We start from the raw sequence: 18,396 nt of genomic DNA, 5'->3' as shown, positions 1-18,396 counted from the left end.
GAGCTTTGATTTTGTTGTCTTCTTCTGGTTGTATGTTTTGATCTTCTTTGTCACCAAGGTAAGATTCTGTGGTCTGACTCTTTTTGTGCTGCTTGTTCATGATCCTGGCCAATTACTTGAGTTATAAACTCTTTGTTAAAGTAGAGGTCTGCTTCCAGTGTGAAGAATGCACTGTTTCAAGCTTCAGGGGTTTTGTGCAGCTCTTTTCAGAGATACTTCTAGGGACCTATAAATTTTCATTTCTTCCAAGGTGGTATGATCAAGGACGAGATGTTTACTCTTTTCCTGGCCTGTGCCCTGGTGTATGAGTGACTACCAGCACTCTTTTCAGTCTTGGAACTGTGAGAAGAATTTTCTCTCTAATGCCGTTACAAGTTCCATCATCCCAGAGCTCCTCCTTGCCCCAGGACCACCACCCAGAACTGTGACCCAGATCCAAGCATGGGCAAAGCAAGAGAATCCTTCACCAGCAGAGAGATCCCTGCAATCCCCCTTTGATCAGCCAGTAGATTCCCCCTCAGTCTGTGGGCTGGAAGCGCAAGAAGCAGCAGCAGCCCTGGGGGCCGAGTGCAGGGACTGGGGCTGGAACCACACTTCTGTCTCTCACAGCAGACAGACTTCTCTCACTGACCTTCTAAGCTCTCTTTGGCATTCGTGGGTTGAGAAATCTGGAAACCTCCACAGCTGCCTGGGATTCAGTCCTCTGAGTCCTGTTTCAGGTTTGCTGAGGCCTGCCTTTTCTGCGCGCCCATGCCAAACTGCGCTCCTCTTCCTGCTCATCCTGATATACCTTTCTGATCAACCATTCAGGCTGTCTTGGGCTGTAAATTTGTTTCACTCTGTCTTTTTGTGGGTTCTGCTGCTTTAGACTTTGTTTAGAGCTATTTTTTACAGGTATTTGGAGGGGTTTGGGTGAGAGCTCAAGCAAGTCACTGCTTTTGCTTTATCATCTTGGCTCCTCCCCTCCCTTAATTTATATTAAGGGTTATATTAATTTACCACCAAGAAAAGACAAGATCCAACTGGTTGTATGTACTTTTTACTAATAAATATAGAACATTTTTACTTGACCACATGTAATCTTTTGGCTTTCCAGTATATATAAAAATTATGTTTACACTATATTGTAGTCTATTAAGTGTGCAGCAGAATTGCGTCTTCAAAAATGTACATGCCTTAATTTAAAAAATTTGCTCAAAAATGTTAATCATCATCTGAGCCTTTAGTGAATTGTAATCTTTTTTGCTAGTAGAGAGTCTTGCCTTGATGTTGATGACTACTGACTGATGAAGGTGGTAGTTGCTGAAAGTTGGGTGGCCATGGCAATTTCTTAAAATAAGACAACAATGAAGTATGCTGCATCGATTGACTCTTTCACTTGGACACTTAGAGGCCATTGTAGAGTTATTAATTGGCCTAATTGCAATATTGGTGTGTCTAGGGGAATTGGGAGACCCAAGAAGAGGAAGAGAGATGTGGACGTCCCACCAATAGAGCAGTCAGAACATATAACGTAAGAAGTTCACTGTCTTATATGGATATGTTTTGTGGAGTCCCAAAACAATTGTTATTGTAACATCAAAGATCACCGTAGCAGATATAATAATGATGAAAAACTTTGAAATAGGGTGAGAAATACCAAAATGTGACACAGACACATGATGGGACAATTAAGTGGAGCAGTGAGTAGAGTGCTGGATCTGGAGTCAGGAAGATCTGGTTTCAAAATCTAGCCTCAAAATCCTGTGTGATCCTGGACAAGTCATTTAACCCTGTTTACCTCAGTTTCCTCATCTGTAAAATGAGCTGGAGGTGGAAACTGCAAACCACTCCAGTATCTCTGCCAAGAAAACCGCAAAAAGGGGTCATGAAGAGTTGGACATGACTGAAAACGACTGAACAACAGTAAAGAAACTACGAGAGCACATGCTGTTAGAGAAATGGTACCAATAGACTTGCTTTGCACAGTGTTGCCACAAACCTTCAATTTGTAAAACATGTGGTTATTTTTGAGGCCAAGTAAAGCACAATAAAACAAGGTGCCTGAACTAATATTTTCTGATCTAGGCTTCTGGAAAGTAGTAGCTGCACTTCTTGCAGAGATTTGATCCTGATAACCCTGTACTTCTAATTTTTAAAAATTTCCCTCATTGTCCTATTTTTTATTTATCTATAATATGAGAAGCTTTAGTACTTTTTAGCTAAGGGTTTGATAATTTAGATATACCTTTTAATATCTCTTCTTCTTTAAGTTGTATAACAGAAAGATTAAAAAGAGAACACTGTTCAGTGGTTAGATTTTGGATATATTTGTAACTTGTGTTTTTAATGAAATAGAATCATAGATAAAAATAAAAATGCTGTAGCTGGCAATATGACGTAGGTGGATAGTGAGATATTCTCAGAGGTAAGTATGCTTGTGTTCATGTCCTGCTTTCTGACGCATAGAACTTGCTGTGTGATCTTGAGCAAGTTATTCAACTTTTCTGAGCTGGGGCAGTTCTCTAAGAGAGTAAATTGTAGAGAAGGTGCTGACTTAAATTGGTAGAAGGAGTTTCCTCATCTGGAATTCCCTATACCAATTAAATCACAAGTCCCTTTCTACCAGAGAGAAAACAATCCTTGTAGCAAATAAACACAGCAAAAATGAATCCATAGAGTGGATGTGTGCTAAATGTATAACCCTTTCTGATCTTTGAGTCTTATCACTTCTGTGAGGAAGTTGGTAACAGGTTTCATCATAGGTCCTCTGGAGATGTATTTGGCCAGTCAATGCATTGCTCAGAGTTCATAAGTTTTTCAGAGTTGCCTGTCTTGACAATGTTGTGCTTCTATAAATTGTTCTCTTGACTTCACTGTACATCATTTCACTGTAATCTTTTTTTATCTGTGTGTGCACCATTTCTTACTATTTACTATACCATTCATATACTAAAATTTGTTCAGTCATACTCCAGTTGGTGGGAACCCCCTTAGAAAATAGTTTTTACTTTACTTCTTTTCCTTCCTTTATAATTTCTCTTTCAAGATCAAGAAGTTTATTTTTTTTCTTGTAGCTATTCCCACCTGTTATTGCCCTCACTTTTAACATCTTGTTCCTAGTTGTTTCCCTTTTGAGTTTCTACACTAAACTTGTTTATATAGTTGTTTAACCCTTCTTTGTCAATTTCAGTTAAGAGTGTGGTTCATTTCATGTCAGCTCCATCCCACTCTTTCTTGAAAGAAAATCACGAAATCAACATGTACGTTGTGTGGTATTGCTTTCCCTGTAGTGTGACTAAAATAGTTCAAAAGCATCTCATAGATTTATGGATAGCCCTTCTCCAAGTGAATTAGAAATTTATCACAATTAATTTAACTATCCTTCTTTTTATATGCCCATAAAAGTCATTCAACAAGTACTTGTTAAATGTTTGCTGTGTACCAGGCATTGTAGTAAGCTCTAGAGATACAAAGAAAGGCAAAAAGTGCCCCTGATCACAAGGAGCTCAAGCATCTAATTGAGGGAGACGACATGCAAACAAGTATGTACAAATAAGGTATATAAAAGATAAACTGGAGAAAATCTCAGAGGGAAGGCATGGACAATAAGGAAGACTGGGAAGGGCTTTTTGCAGAAGGTAGGAGTTTAGCTCAGACTTGAAGAAAACTAGGGAAGCCAAAAGGTGTAGATGAGGGAATGAGCTGCAGGCTTGAAGGCCAGCCAGTGCAAATGAATGGAGTTGGCAGGTGGGAGTAACTTTTGGGAGCAATAGCAAAGAGGCTAGTGTCACTGAATCACAGAATATGTGAAAGGAGGGGACTGAGATTTAAGAAGACTTGGAAGTTAGGAAGGGACCAGGTTATAAAAAGCCAAACAGAAGATTTTATATTTGATCCTGGAGGTAATAAGGGGGCCTCTGGAGTTTAATGATTTGGGGGTGATATGGTCAGACTTTTCATTTTTTAGGAAGATCACTTTGACAGCCGAATGGAGGATAGACTGGGAGTAGGGAGAAACTTGAGGCAGGCAGACCAACCAGCAGGCTATTGTAGTAGTCAGGTGTGAGGTGAGAGCCACTTGCATAAAAATGTGACAACACAGGTTAAAAGGAAAGTTTTATATATAAGAGAAGTTGCAAAGGTAGAATTGACAGGACTTGGTAACAGATTGGATATAAGGGGTGAAAAGTCAAAGATGACTCTTTGATGTGAGCCTGAATTACTGGGAGGATGATGGTGCCTTGAATAGTAATAGGGAAATTGGAATGTGGGAAGGGTTTTTGCAGAAAAATTTTGAGTTCAGTTTTAGAACTACTGAGTTTATGATATCTTTGGGACATTTTAAGACATTGAAGATTCAAGACTGGAGGTCCAGAGAGGTTAGGGCTGGATAAATTGTATCTGTTTGAAGATACTCATTTGCAGAAGAATATCTTCATCTGTTAGAAATGTTAGCAATACATTATCCTAGACTTCTTTCCCTTTTCTCCAATAAATTTTCCCTTTCTAGGTTTCTTTGGTTTTTGAATATGACATTTCTAGAGATGATTTTTTTTAATCTGTACTTTATTTCCTGTCTCATAGATGTAGGAAGTTTTCATCTATCATTTCTTGAAATAGAATGTTTAGGAGTCCCCTTCCTCCTTTTTTTTAAACTCATGCTCTTCAGGAAGATCAATGACATGAATATCGTGTAAAATTAAAATTTCAGTTTCCACAAGTAAATTTTATTTATTCTTTCACATTTTGTTTATGGCTGCTTTTGCACTGCATTGAATAGTTTATAGTGACTGAGCAATGTACATATAATTCAGCAGCATTTCCAATGCCATTCATATTGTTGTACTGTGGCAATTTTTATTACCAGTGCATACTCATCATGTCACAAGAAGAGAAGAAGAAGGGGGAAAAAAGTTTTATTAATGAATTTTTGGTTTTGAGCTCAGGGCTGAGATCAAAATTTTTTTGAACAAGAACTCTCCTCAACTACTGTTGGTTAACACTAATGGCTTTGGAAGTTATTTTTTGCTGTAGACTTAATAGTATTTCTTGGATTTCTAAAATTACTAGGCAAAACATTGATTATACACTGCAGCAAAGCCCTGCTAGTAGTTTGAATCACAAGTAATGTCAAGTTGCTATATATAGTTTCCATGGTGTCTAAAATTAAAACAAGAAGCAAGATCTGTATTCCCACACAAATGTTTAGCAGATGAGCTCAAACTACAGTTCCAGCAGAATGTTTTGGACATTGATGCAAGTGCAAAAGAAATTTCCACATTCCAAAATCAGTTTAGCTGTCCAGTTAAGGAACTTTCACCTGTCCTTCAGTTCGAAGTGATTAATGTGCAATGTAATAACATGCTAAGAGAACAAATATCAAGAGATAAATTTATTATAATTATATAAATGCCTTGCTAGGTGGCTTAATAGATAAATGTTGGCCCTGAAGTCAGGAAGACTCACCTTCCTAAGTTTAAATAACAGCTTCAGACACTTACTAGCAGTGTGACTCTGGGCAAGTCAGTTAACTGTGTTTGTCTCAGTTCCACATATATAAAATGAGCTGGAGAAGCAAATGGCAAACTCTGTAGTATCTTTATCAAGATAATCCCAAATGGGGTCACTAAGAGTTGGGCATGAGTGATATGATTGAATAATAGATGCCTTCCTAGCAATGAACATACTCAAAATCATATACTTGTGGATTGATATCAGTATTTGGGTAGTACCTATCTGCGTGAAATGATATTTTCAAATGAAATAAAATACATAAAATCTCATTATAAATCAATATTAACAAAGGAATCTTTGTGGTTAAATTTGATGACAAAGAACATAAATTTTGAACTCCAGTTAAGTGAAATGTCATCCCCTTACAAAAGACTTCCATTCTTATTAGTAGACCTACATTATTATAAAATTATACTAAAATATTATATCTTGAATTCAATCAATAAAAATTTTGTGGACATTTATTTTTTCTTTTGTTAGTTCTCCTATAGTGGGAAACACGTATTTCCCCAAAGTACTTCACTGTGCAAAATCACTCGAAAACCAGAGTTTATAGGGAAAATGCAGCTAGGGTTACACTGCTCAAAAACTTCATTAATGGCACATTTAAAAAAAAGATGGAACCTAACAAAAATAGCACATTTTCCCACGTATTAAATGGTTAAGAAATGCATAATTACTACAATAAGTAGTGGCAGTGTACTGGTGGCATCCATGGTCTCTGGATGCTTGGTCTTTATGAGGATTCTCATGGTTAGGCTAGCAAAGTCTCTTGGAAGTTTTCCCGGCTTGTTGAGAAAGCTACAATTCCAGGCTCAGGGCAGGAGCCTCCCTCCAAAGTGGGTGATGGGGTAGTGGTAGTTAAGAGCAGCCCTTCTCTGCCCAGAGCTACTACTGCATCAGGAAAACTACAATAAATATGACACTTTACCTTTGCAAACACCTGAAGTTTTCTTGTGGAAGTGAATGTGAGAAGGGTTGCAGCTTGTGAGTTATTGTTAAGTGGTAGTTTTTCTGCATTCAAGCAGTTTCTTGAGGAAGAAATGGAGCAGAAGCAAACTTGAAATTCGAGTTATGCTTGAAGTGTTCCCTAATATATAAATCACATTGGGACAACTTTACATTTTTGAAATATGCATTATAGCTTAACTGACTACTTATATAATATCCTAGACTTTGGCTCTTGGCCTACAAAGCCTAGAATATTTACTTCAGGGCTATTTACAGAAAAAGTTTGCTGACCTTTAGGCTAGAAAAGGGGTGGGGAGCCTCGAGGCCACATGTTTATGTTATTTAAAAACAAACAAACAAAAGCCAATCATCAAACATAAGATAGGCCAGGCATAGCTAGAGTAGCGTTTTACCTGGAAAAGAGCTGGATGTTTTAGTAGATTGCAAGTCAAATATGATTCTGTAACAGTGTGTCATGGTAGATAAGAAACTTTAATGAAATCTTTGACTTCTTTAAGAGGAATTTAAAAAGCATTGTGGCTTGGAGAATTGAGAGCTAAGGTAGGAGTTGAGAAGACTGGGATTCACATCCTCTCATTTATTTATGCTGTCACTAACTTTTTAGTGCTGTGTGCCACTCTAAGATTATAAGTGCAGAGAAGGACCTGCATTGGTAGAGGGAGTTTCTTTTTCAAAAGCTGCCTAAATGAAGGAAATCACAGGTCCATTTGTGCTTCAGTTCTTTCTCAGTCTCCTAGTGACCTAGAATGAGTGCAGGCCTCAGCCTTGTCTCAGTCTCGGCACAGTCCCCACCACAAGTTGGCTCAGTTCCTTTTTGGGGTCCTGGTAAGCTCCAGTTGAATGTAAGAGATTGTACTGGTCTCAGGCCTCCAGGAAGATTCTCTTAAAACACAGGCTGACTGTATTTCTTCTTGTGGTTCAGAGAGAAACATGAACTTAAATCTTGAGTTGTTTCAGATGATGTCTTTATGGGCAAGCCCGCTTTATGAAACTGCCAGGACTTAGATCCTATTGATTTCAGGGACTGTTTTTGGTTCCCTGGTTCTTTACCTCTCTAATAGGTACCTTCAGATTTCTGGAAATCTTGTTTAGTCTTGGAATGGAAGGAGGAGCTTAATGCTGTTTGTATTTGATAGTCTTGATCATCATTGCATTGGAACATACTTTGAGTTTGTTGTGGTTGCTTTGTACACAGGCAACCAGGGATTGATGTCAGCAGCCTGCTCCTTTGGTCTGCCAAGGAACTTGAACATGGTCTTAATACTTTTTAAGGAAAAATTAGCCCACTTGAATTGAGGCGGGGAAAGGGCAGAGATATTGGTCTTTCTGTGCACTGGGTATGTAGCACTGCATGGGCATCTACTGTACACCACAGTACTCTGTTTGCATAAACATGACCCTGAATTGTCCGTAGATAGTTAAATTTATATTTAGTATATTCTTTATTTTAAAAAGATTTCTATTAAAAAGTATTTAAAATACAATTTAAGTTATTAACTGCACTATATTGCAAATAGTGGTATCCAGTGTGTCTCTTAAGAGTTTTTATAGAGGAAGTTTAAATGGAAATGTGCTTTTTCTGAAAGGGTTCATAGAGGTCATCTAATCTAATACTCTCATGTTATAGTAAGAAAAGAGGCCCAGAAAGTGACTTGCCCACAAGGATTAGAAACTGAGTCTGCTTACAACCTCTCTAGTGATCTTTTCACTATAACAGATCACATTTTGCGCCTATAATTTTTTGGCTTCTGTTTAGATAAAACTGAAACCCAGCAAAATAACGCCTCAATTCTTTTGTTAGAAATATCTTTCAAAATGTGGCTTAATTTGGTACAAAATTTGTTTTTCAAGTTGAGCATAGATTTTAAATCTTCAGGTGTTGCTTTTGAAGCACCACAGTTCCTAGTATCTATAAAAGTATTCTCCTGTTAAGAAATTAAATGATACTTAGGAACATCAGCTATCATGGATAATAAAGTAAGCAAATGAAATTGATCTCACTTTATGTTGTAGCAATGTGGAAGCCAAAATGTCAATATCTGCTTGCTGCCCTGCAAATTAGCGTGGTGGTTTCTGTATTACAACTGGGTATATTTAGGGTCATATGTAAAGTGGAAGATTAATTGAAGAAGATGAAGTGGAAGAAATATAAAGATGGAGAAAGAGAGGAGAATAAGATAGGGTATCAGAGGTTATATGGATACTGTTAACATTTTTCATCTAGGCACTGATCTGCAGCTATTTACCTCTTACATAATCCTTTACCCATTGTAATAATCTCTTACCTCTCCCTGAAATTCTGGGAACTTGTATTAGAAATAGGCATTCCTTAATGTGCTGTTGGTCTCTTCTGCATAGTTTTGCCATGTAAAAATATTTTTCGCATAACTCTCATTAACAAATATTGTGATTTGATTTTGTATTAGAGAATTTAATAATTTAAAATCTCTAGGACTTACTTTGCTTTATTCTTTTTATTTCCCCTCTTTGTAGGAAATTAAGAGAGAGATTGAACCCAAGGAGGAAATTTTCCTTTTAAACGAGATAAGCCTGGAAATGTAGCCAATCTTGTACAACGCATAAGCACTTACGGACTTCCAGCAGGAGGAATTCAGCCACATCCCCTAACCAAAAATGTTAAGAAGAGTATGTAAAAACTTTTTTCCTCCTTTTTAAATAATGTCTGAATGATTCAAGAGAGCATCATTCAAATCGTTCTTTTATATTTAGGAATGATGCATGGATCATTTGTGGTTCAGGGCTGTCATTTAAAATAGTTACTCATTATCTGATTCATCCAGCTAGAAGTGACCTCCTCATCTTCTTATCTCCTAGTTCTTAGTTTTTATGTTTTTTTAGGCACTCAGATTCAGTTCTGTCATTATTACGTTTGGTTTAATGTACTGCTAAGAACACTAGGTTTAGGATTTTGAGTTCCTGACACCACTGCTATGACTTGGGGCAAGTTTCTGAACCCCTAGTTTCCTTATCTGTAAAATGGGAATAATGATAATACTTTTACCATTTAAACTGCTATTTTAAGAATGAAGGTGAGAGGCTGCAGCTCATTCAGATAGAGGATTGTTCTTGAGTCAGAAACATTGCTGTTCAAATCCTGCCTGTGAGTCATGTTATTTGTGAACGAATGACAACCTTTCAGTGCCCCAGGTCACTATCAAAGATTATAAATTGGAGAAGAGTTACAGAACCTTTGTGGATGGAGGGAATTTCCTATACTGATAAAATCACAGGTTACAGGTCTAAACCAGAAAAAAAAATTCTCTTTCCATCTGTTGTAAGTTTCTTGAGTGCGGGTGCATATTTATCTTTGCATCTGCCTCAGGCTCTGACTAGTTTGTGTTTTTCCATGTATTCGGTACTTAATGATTATATTGGAGTTTTTGCTTTACAGTGTATTAAGTGTCATCACAGACTTTTTTTGATTCTTTTCACAGGCCTTTGACATATTAGCAAGGTGATGGGGGTAGTGTCTTCATTTTCTTTAAGTGATAGCTCAGAAAGGGTTAAATGATTTGTTAAAGGGCACATGTTAGGTGGTGGAACCAGGCTCAAACTGTTTCTTCTCTCATCAAGCCCCCAAATTAGTGACCCTCATCTCCTCATTACTCTAAAAGGGTACTTTAACCATTTTTATGAGATAGACATATTTGGCAGTTTTGGCATTTGACTAAGAATGGACCCATTCTCAAAATGTTTTTAAATGTAAAATAAAACACATATGATTACAAAAGAAGTTAATTAAATTGAAATACAGTTACCAAGGTAGTTTTAAAAATTGTGATATAGTTATATATGCTTTCTTGGTTTATTAAATAACAAGAAAATACATTTAAAATAAAGACATGTTAAAATTAAATTTTATTTTTAAAGACATCAGTATGAAAGCTGTTGTTTAGCTTTAATATGAATATTAAACTGGTGGCCTTTGACAGTACAACACGTGTCATATTATACATTAAATCAATGTCAGTTTCTTATTGGATGATTAAAAATGTTGAAATTCCCAGTTTGTAAAATATATGTTGATGCAAATGTAATTAAAGCTTCCAAAGCTTGGTTTATGCAGTTAGAATAATCTCAAAATAGTGATGAGTGTAAATGGTATTTTGAGATCTGCAAAGGTTGTAATGTGATATCTGTGATTTCTATTGGTGCCAAAGTTGCTACTCCTGTGGTTGCCTACATTCATAAATTGAGGGAAATGATGCTAAATTTCAGTTAGGGATAGTGAAAATAGATGCATTTTTTTTCTAACCAAATTCACAGATCCTTGGAAATCTTAGATTTTTTAGAATTTTTACCCTTTCTCTAAGCCATTGATTTATTTTTCTGCTTTGCTCATTAGATAGAAGTCATGTTTTCTGTATCTGCAAAACTTCTGTTTTCTCAGTACCACTTTTTCTTCCCACTGACAGACTTCCCTTATCTTCAGTCTTTTTATCTCTCTTGGTTCCTTTCCTTCTGCCTATAAATATGTTTGTCTCCTCTATCTTGAAAACACCTTCTACAGATCCTACTATCCTTTCCTTCTTCAACACTTTCATGTTCTTTTTTGTGTTGAAATTCCAAAAAAAGAGGAATTTATGCTTACTGTTTCTTTGCCTGTACCACCTACTCACTCATCAACTCCCCAGTGCATTCTTGCTTCTGTCCCACTACTTTGCAAAATATGTTCTCTGTCAGTTGCCAGCTATTTATTAATTGTCAGATTCATTGGCCTTTTCTCAGTCCCTTGACTCTCTGCAGCATTTGACGCTGTTGTGTGAATACTCCTTCCTACTTGATGTTCTTTCCTCTTATCTTTGACTACTACTCACTTTCCCTCATTTGTGTTCTCTAAGGTTTGTTATGAGCTATTTTCCCTCTCTGTATGAAAAATTTTCTTTTGGCAATCACATTTACTCTAACTAATGGCTTCAATTATAATCCATATATAGATAACTCATGAAATTTTTATCTCTAACCCCTAACTTTTCCCCTAGTTCCATTCTCTTATTTCTACTTTCCTGCTAGGATGTCTTCTGCTGAGTGTCCCTGAAAGTCAGTATATCTGAAACCGTACTCATCATCTTCTATCTAGAACCCATCCTTATATTTCCCACTAGTGTTGATGACACTGCAGTTCTCCCAATCATGTAGGCTTGAAAGCTTGGAGTCATTCTTTTCCTTGAACTTGCATGCCCAATCAAATGCTAAAGGCACTAAATTGTACTTTGGCAGTACTTCTTAAATCTGTTCTCTCTCTCTCTCTCTCTCTCTCTCTCTTGCAAGGTGATTGGGGTTAAGTGACTTGCCCAAAGTCACATTACTAGTGAGTGTTATGTGTCTGAGGCTGTGTTTGAACTCAGGGCCTCCTGACTCCAGGGCCAGTGCACCATCTTGCTGCCCCGTTCTCTCTTTTCTGTTTGTACTGCCACCACCCTAGTTCAGGCTCTTATCTTATTTTTCTTGAATTTACATAATAACCTTCTAGCTGGTCTTCCTACATATGAATATCTTTCTTCTCCAAACTATTATTTACATTATTACAAAAGTATTCTTCCTAATGCACAGGTCTGATTGTTTCTACAAAACCTTCAGGGCTTCTCTTGGTGTACTGAGTAAAATGTTGTCCTAGCATTTAGAGTTTTTCATGATCTGGCATCAACCTTCTTTTCAGCCTTATTTCATGATATTCCCTTGGGGTATTGATTGTTTCCTCTTCCTCTTTCCTGCGCCTTTATCCTTTGTCCCATTGACAGTGAGTAGCTCCTTTATTAAGTCTTTTGATATTTCCAGTCATAAGAGATAATAAATTGATGCTTTTTTGATTATGGCTTCTTTAGACCTGGCATGGCAGCTGTAAACAGCTTTGAAAGAATACCAAGCAGTGTAATCAAATGTGTACATTGTGTGGTGTTGCTTTCTCTGAAATGTGACTAAAAGAGGGAGGTCAAAAAGATCTCAGATTTGTAGATAGCCCTTCTCCAAGTGAATTAGAAATTTATCACAATTAATTTAACTATCCTTCTTTTTATATGCCTATCAAAGTCATTCAAGAAGTATTTGTTAAATGTTTGCTGTGTACCAGGCATTGTAGTAAGCTCTAGGGATACAAAGAAAGGCAAAAGGTGCCCCTGATCACAAGGAGCTCAAGCATCTAATTGAGGAGACAACATGCAAACAAGTATGTACAAATAAGGTATATAAAAGATAAACTGGAGAAAATCTCAGAGGGAAGGCATGGACAATAAGGAAGACTGGGAAGGGCTTTTTGCAGAAGGTAGGAGTTTAGCTCAGACTTGAAGAAAACTAGGGAAGCCAAAAGGTGTAGATGAGGGAATGAGCTGCAGGCTTGAAGGCCAGCCAGTGCAAATGAATGGAGTTGGCAGGTGGGAGTAACTTTTGGGAGCAATAGCAAAGAGGCTAGTGTCACTGAATCACAGAATATGTGAAAGGAGAGGACTGAGATTTAAGAAGACTTGGAAGTTAGGAAGGGACCAGGTTATAAAAAGCCAAACAGAAGATTTTATATTTGATCCTGGAGGTAATAAGGGGGCCTCTGGAGTTTAATGATTTGGGGGTGATATGGTCAGACTTTTCATTTTTTAGGAAGATCACTTTGACAGCCGAATGGAGGATAGACTGGGAGTAGGGAGAAACTTGAGGCAGGCAGACCAACCAGCAGGCTATTGTAGTAGTCAGGTGTGAGGTGAGAGCCACTTGCATAAAAATGTGACAACACAGGTTAAAAGGAAAGTTTTATATATAAGAGAAGTTGCAAAGGTAGAATTGACAGGACTTGGTAACAGATTGGATATAAGGGGTGAAAAGTCAAAGATGACTCTTTGATGTGAGCCTGAATTACTGGGAGGATGATGGTGCCTTGAATAGTAATAGGGAAATTGGAATGTGGGAAGGGTTTTTGCAGAAAAATTTTGAGTTCAGTTTTAGATGTGTTATGTTCTAATGTCTGTTGGACATCTATCCTGAGATGTCCAGTAGGCAAGTGAAGCTGTGAGATTGGAGGTGAAAAGAGAGGTTAGGGCTTTATAAATAGATCAGAAAATCATCCGAATAGAGATAAAAATTGAATCTGTTGTTGTTGTTGTTTGTCCTTCTTTCTTGAAGAGGACTGTGACCTTAGGGAGGATGCAGTGACATGCAAGTGACTTGGATTTAAGTGAGGGAGGGCTGTTGAAAGTCACCAGCCTCACTTTGTCTTCCAGAGCCTTCTGGGTCCACTGGCGAGATAGGTTGGGACAACTGGAGATGGCCCTGAATGCAGTGGGAGACCTTGGCCTTTTTAAGTTAAGGTCTTTTAACAGGTCTCAGTTTGACTTTGCACAGCCCTCTGTCACTTAAATCCATTTCACTTACATGTTGTGGAATCACAAACAATAACCACTGTGAGTAGAAATAGTTGATGCCCTACTGGGGACCCAATTGGAACTGGCCAATTGGGTTGCACAGTGCCTTTCTTCCTTTCCTTCCACCTTTTTTTTTCCCCTTAAGGACCATGCTTTAAACCCAAATCACTTTGGCTCTCATCGATTGGTCAACAGTGCATCCCAGGCCAAGCCCCACTTGGTCTTTGTTTGGGCCCTGGTTGGCTCAGGGAAAATATAAATAGCAGTTGTTTCTATTTTGGCCAGGAACCCTGAGGTCTATCCCTCCCAGATAGTTTTTTTTTTTTAACTAGGTACAGAGGCCATTCTCTGCCTCAATTCTTACCTAGCCTTAATCACTGAATTGAATCTATTGGAGCTGATGAGTTCACCAATAAAATATTGTAGATAGAGAAGATAAGAGGGTAGAGGACAGAGCCCTGAGGGATACTTACAGATAGCAGCCATAACTTGAATAAAGATGCAGCAAAAGACACTTAGGAGAAGAGGTCAGACAGGTAGGAAGAGAACTCGGAGCAGTGTCAGGAAAACCTGGAGAGAAGAAAGTATCAAGAAAAGGGTAATTGATAGTGCTAAAGGCTGCAGAGAGGTCAAGAAGGTTCACATAGATTTTTTTTAAAGACATGTGTGCAAATAGAAGAATTGATCTATCCTGTGACTGTAACATGTTTCGACCTCGATTAAGAAAATAGATAGTTCTAAAAAATTTCATGGGGGCACAGAGAGGTTAAATGACTTGCCTATGGTTATACATTGAATAGTGGGGGAATCAGGACTTATTCTTCATTTTGCTGACTTCCAAGCAGACCCTTACTCTACTGTGCTGCATAAATATTTTTTAAACAAGAGGTAATTTTTTTAATATATTTTTTTCAAGTTACATGTAAAATTTTTTCCATATATGTTTTAAAAAATTCTGAGTTTCAGATTCTCTCCTTCCCTCTCACCCCTCCCATCCCCATTGAGAAGCCAAGCAATTTTATTTTATTTTATTTTTTCAGCCAGAGACAAGGTTTATTAGAACATCTGCCATATTGGCCAGACTCTTAAGGAATCTAAGCATTTATATCACTAATACAAATGGGCCAGATCTTAAGAATCTGAGCACTTTAATGGAGACAAGATACAGAAAGACTGTGGAAGGCATCTAGGAGTGGCCAAGTAGTTTGGGGTGATTGGAGGAGGGATCTAAGGAAGATCTGGATGGTAGTGGGCAGTGAACTGGGGTGAACAGAAGGCCAGGGATCTGGACCACCTTCTTCCCACCAGTGTCACATTCTTTCAGAATAGCTAGTGGCATTTCTCTCAGATGGTGGATTATTGATTATTGATGGATTATTATGATCCATCAGACAACTCAAAATAAAATCACTCACTCTCTGTAGTAGATTTTTGTTTCAGATTTTTCTAACACATGCCTTCCAGTCTTGGCTGGAGAAGAGCTTGGGGTTAGGCAGCTTCCCTGTTACAGGCCACCAGAAAGTTGAGGTTTAGAGATTTAGGGTGCTGGGACCCCAAAATCGCAACATGTGAGTCGTTCCTGAGTGAATTCGACCCAAACCTTCTTTCAGCCAAAGACAAGATTTATTAGAACGTCCGCCATATTGGCCAGACTCTTAAGGAATATAAGCATGTGTATCACTAATGCAAGTGGGCCAGATCTTAAGAATCTGAGCCTTTGGTTACATTTTAAGCGTCTGAGTGCCAAGCAGTTTTATTTAGATTATACATGTGTAGCCTTGCAAAACAAATTTGTATATTGGCCATGTTGCAAAAGGAAACACAGACAAAAAAAAAAACCCCACGTATCATCATTGATTTTTACTACCTTTTCCTCTCCAGAGTCACCTCCCCTTTCCAGTTAACTTAACAGTTTATCAGTGGCTTCATTGTCCTTTTAGTCTCACAGGCTCAAAATCATAATTCTTTTTTTGCTGTTGAGAAAAAAAATTTATGTAACCAGTCACCAAGTCCTATCTTGTCTTACCTTAAAAATAATTTCTTTCTGATAGTATTGCTTCTACCTGAGACCAAATCTTCATTATCCAAGTCTGGATTATTCAGCCTCCTAATTGGTCTCCCTGCCTTTTCCTTCTACGGAAAATCCATATTCTGAACAAAAGTGTGAGATTATTTTCTAAAATTATATTTTAAAGTTGTCCCACTCAAATTTGAAAACTGTCGGTGAACTTTGTATACCCTCCTCTGGCTTTGATTTCAGTAATACCCTAGACTCTTAAGAGTTTAAAGGTATAAAACAAATGTGCTGTTCTTAAAAAATCACTCCGTAGCTTAATTGCTGATATTCCTTTGTATAAAGATTCAGGTGTGTGTAAGGTTTTAATAATAGTAACTTCAATAGTCTTTGGTATATTTATGAAGTTTACTTATTTGAGCAACTAAAATAGTACTCTGCTTAAAAGTACACATAGAAGATAGAGTCTAAGGAGGTGCAGGAGTGCTATCAGAAAACAGCCATTACAAAATCAGAGGTGGAAGATGAAAGTTCGAGTTTTGAGAAGAGCTAATAGACTACCTTTTCTGGAATATAGAAAGTACATGAAGGGGAGTGATATGAAATACATTTGGAAGGTTAGGTAACAGCCAGACTGTGTAATACCTTAAATGCAAGCTGGGTAAGGAATTCTTACAAAGGTAATCGGGCTTCACTAAAGCTTTTTGAACGTGTTAAGGCTATTAATTTGACAGCTGTGTGGAAGACAGGTTAGAGAGAAATTTGGCAACTGATTGGTTATAGAGGCTAAGGGGAAAGAGTAAAGAGATCAGATTTTCTCATGTTGTTATCTTCTAGAGTTTTGCAGGAAGTTTTTCAAAAATAGCTGGCACTTAAAAATAACTGTTCTTAGACTTTGATCAGGAAATAATCAGACAATTATTGAACTGGAGTACTTTTCTATGACTCATCTGTTGTGCCAATATAGCCTTTAAAAGTCTGTTTTTCTAGCCTTGTAATGGCAATGCAATGTTTGCTTCCATGTAATTGGTGTATTCTGATGTACAAATAGAAATTGTCATTGCCCGGAAGGGTGTGTCTAACTTGCTAGTTTGCACTGAAATTGGACTAACTAGGTTGGGCTTTGGGTGTAGAATGTAGGCCATAAATTAAATGTGGTTAGCTCCTTTGTGTGCTTAAAAAGGATCAGTTTTATAAAAAAAACTTTGTTAAATTTAAATATATAAACAGGAAGATATTGCTGTTATTTTAATGCTACTTTAAAACTAAATTTTCTCTCATGTCTTTTTCTTTAGAAGCAAAGAAGAGGCAGTGTAAAGTTCTCTATGAGTATATTCCACAAAATGAAGATGAATTAGAGCTCAGGCTGGGAGATGTTATCGATATCAATGAAGAGGTAAGCAAAATAGATGTTAGAGATAAATAATGCATTTGATCTACCTTTTTTAGTGCTTTGTTTTTAAAGGAAAAATATGCGGTTTCTTTTTTGAAAAATCACGAAGTAACTTTATTGCTGCCTACTTCCTTTGTATAAGGATTCAAGTATATGTATGTTTTTAATGATAGTAAGTCCAGTAGGCTTCAGTATATTATAAAGTTTACTTATTTGTGCAACTAAAATAGTACTCTGGTTTAAAAGTATTCATAAATGATCACTTATGCATATCTAGATCTGAATATATTCTTTTTACTGAATTTGATATGTGCAATCTTTTTGTGGACTTTGGATTATAACTCTGTTATAGTGTTAATTACATAAAAATTTTTCTTTGTTGAAATTTTCTATTGAAATTTTTAATCAAAGTAAACATGTATAAGCTCTTTGATTCTGAGTTTAACAAAAGCCTGAGGGGGGAAAATAAGATGCTTTTTTCCTCTTAATAGAATTCAGTGGTAGAAACTAATTTTTTAGATTTCTATAATTAACACCAAATAAAATGATCATTTCCACATATAAAGTTAAACAGAAAAAGGATTATATATGAAACCTAAAATCTGTTTTCCTTTTAAGTAGACAATAAATTCAATAAGTGACTTTTAGAGTTTTCCTGTATTCTGTTTCCTTTTAGTCCTTCTTTTGTTCTCTTATGTGCATTTTAAAAAATGTTTCAGTGACTCTTTTCTTCTTTTCTAGGCCACTGGAATGTTAGTTTCCCTTTCTCCCACCTGCTCTTCTAATTCAAAACAACCCTCTCCCCCTTTTTTGAACAGATATTCATAGTCAAGCAAAGCAAATTCCCACACTGGCAGTTTTTGAAATTTGAGTAAATTTCATTATTCAGATTGAGTGAGTTTGGCCTGTGGCATAGATTCTTAACTTTTTTTTGTTTTTGTCGTATTTCTTTTGGCATTCTGGTGAATGAAGCCTCTAGACTTCGAAGAATACTATTTTTTAAATACATAAAATATGTAATATTACAGAGGAATGCAACTGTGTTGTAATATGGTTATCAAAATATTTAAAATACTAGGTCATGGATCCCAAGTTAAGAATTTCTTGGCTTTCGGCATTTTGGATATTCTTGAAAGCATTTATGCCAACTA

General features: G+C 37.0%; 1 protein-coding gene across 1 annotated transcript in view; it reads left to right on the top strand.

Annotated features, from left to right (window-relative positions):
- CD2AP (CD2 associated protein) overlaps positions 1 to 18,396 on the top strand; it is a 165,388-nt gene that overhangs the window by 37,841 nt on the left and 109,151 nt on the right. Inside the window, 3 exon segments of the mRNA XM_020993897.2 lie at positions 8,962 to 8,992; positions 8,995 to 9,114; positions 17,148 to 17,248. Coding sequence (XP_020849556.1) covers positions 8,962 to 8,992; positions 8,995 to 9,114; positions 17,148 to 17,248 — 252 coding nt within the window.

This window comes from Phascolarctos cinereus, unplaced genomic scaffold, assembly GCF_003287225.1.
Source record: "Phascolarctos cinereus isolate Bilbo 61053 unplaced genomic scaffold, phaCin_HiC Scaffold_5;HRSCAF=322, whole genome shotgun sequence".
Classification (NCBI taxonomy): Eukaryota; Metazoa; Chordata; class Mammalia; order Diprotodontia; family Phascolarctidae; genus Phascolarctos; species Phascolarctos cinereus.
This window is presented reverse-complemented; position numbering and strand designations above follow the sequence as displayed.